We start from the raw sequence: 2,055 nt of genomic DNA on the forward strand, positions 1-2,055 counted from the left end.
TCAGCTAGCACTCTGCCACTAGACCCACAATACCACTTCCATTTTGTTGAGTGGTTTATTGGAGATAAGAGGTTCAGGGCCTTTCCTGCCTTGGTTGGCTTTGAACCGTGATCCTCAGATCTCAGCCACCTGAGTGGCTAGGATTAAAGACATGAGCCACGAGCACACAGGCGTCCAGAAATATTTTGTGTTCTGTAACAAATTCAATTATAAATTGTCTTGCGTACTACCAACCTCTCATTATATCTTCTCTCTTGTCTGCCAATAAGGCTTTTAAAAATGCTAATTCCTTATCACTCTATGGACACAGGAGACAATCCAGATACAGTCCCAGTGCCAGTTCCTCCACGAAGTCGAGCCTTCTCTCCCTGGAGTGCACACCAACTCCACCTCCAAGGCCTTAGGGTCATGAAGATGAACGCTGTTTCCATCCATGTTATCATTCAACAATTGTTTTTATTCCAAACCAGCATTGGGATCTCTGCCAACATCTTCCTTCTTTTCTTACATATTTTCACATTTCTCCAAGATTTCAGAGTTAAAACCACTGACATAATCAGCTGTCATTTGGCCCTTGTCCATACGGTAATGCTCCTCATTGCACTGTGTCTTTCTTCTCCAGACATTTTTGAATCATTGAAATTGCAGAGTGACTTCATATGCAAAGTGTTGATTTATATTCACAGAGTGACTAGGGCTATTTCCATCAGTACCACCTGCCTCCTGAGTGTGTTCCAGGCCATTACTATCAGCCCCAGTACCTCCTGGTTAGTGAGATTTAAACACAAATTTACAAACTATGTTATCTGCATAGTCATTTTTTTCTGGTCCTGTAATTTATCTTTTGGTAGTATCATCATCTTCCATACTGTAGTCTATTCTAACACAAGCCAGAAAAATATAATAAATATCAATGAACACTGTTCAATAGCCCCCATAAACCCCATCATCAAGGAACTAATTTTCATTCTGACCTTGTTCAGAGATGTCTTCCTGGTAGGACTTATGCTGCTGTCCAGTGCATACATGGTGATTCTGTTGTTCAGGCATCAGAGGCAATCACAGTACCTCCACAGCACCAGGCTGAACCCAAGAGTCTCCCCAGAGCAAAGGGCCACAAAGACCATTCTGTTGATGGTGAGTTTCTTTGTGATTATATACTGGGCAGACATCATCATCGCATTCTTCTTATCCTTATTATGGAAATATGACCAAGTTCTTTATAGTGTCCAGAAACTTGTGCTCAATAGCTATGCCACTGTTTGTCCTATAGTACAAACCACTTCCCATAAAATTATAAAAGCTACAGTGTAAAATATAAAATGTATTTGGGCTATCAAGTAAAAATATCATTTTAAAAGTAAGTAGCTTATCTGCTGCCAATTAAATTAATCAAAAAGTTAGACATGATTTTTTTCTTTGAGTTAAAATAAAATGTATGGGTGTAAATTAGGTTGTTAGGTTATCTATTTGGTTATTATTAGCTCTTTTGGTCCACCATGATTTGATTTCCTCAGATATTTTATCCTTTCATCTTCACTTATTTTAATACAGAAACATATTTTTTGAAAATACTGAAGAACTCTTTTTAAATCACTATATATTTTAACTCACCCAAACCTTTGATATGCATTGGACAGAGGGTACTCTTTGGTGACCTTACTCCACTGCCCTTCTATATTCTAGAGTTTATCTGGGGGACCTAGATTACAGGAATGCACATTTTCTTACATGTATGTAAGAAATGTAGTCATTCTAACTGCTATTCATAAATTTACTTCTAGCATGTTGAAGTTTCCTACAGATGTTCTTTTATAGAACACAGGAGAATGGGTCTTATGGAAATCTTATAATATGTGCATCCAGAAAATCAATTCCATCTTCTTGGTATTGTACCATAGGAAGTAACTAAATTCTCAGTGGTATTGACTTTTTCAAGCCATCAAGCTATCATGTATGAGTTAGACTTTTTTTCTCAAAACAACCAGCAAGCAAACAAACTTATGTCTGGTCGGCTATAAGCTGTCCACCAAACATTATGGGGATAGGAACTAA

General features: G+C 37.8%; 1 protein-coding gene across 1 annotated transcript; it reads left to right on the forward strand.

Moving 5' to 3' along the window:
* Positions 1-300: 300 nt before the first annotated feature.
* On the forward strand, positions 301-1,314 carry LOC138835523 (vomeronasal type-1 receptor 90-like). The gene has a single exon (XM_070034014.1). The coding sequence runs from the start codon at positions 301-303 to the stop codon at positions 1,312-1,314; it is 1,014 nt and encodes a 337-aa protein (XP_069890115.1).
* Positions 1,315-2,055: the final 741 nt, after the last annotated feature.

Source organism: Dipodomys merriami, unplaced genomic scaffold (assembly GCF_024711535.1).
Source record: "Dipodomys merriami isolate MVZ:Mamm:240054 unplaced genomic scaffold, mDipMer1.0.p SCAF_24, whole genome shotgun sequence".
Classification (NCBI taxonomy): Eukaryota; Metazoa; Chordata; class Mammalia; order Rodentia; family Heteromyidae; genus Dipodomys; species Dipodomys merriami.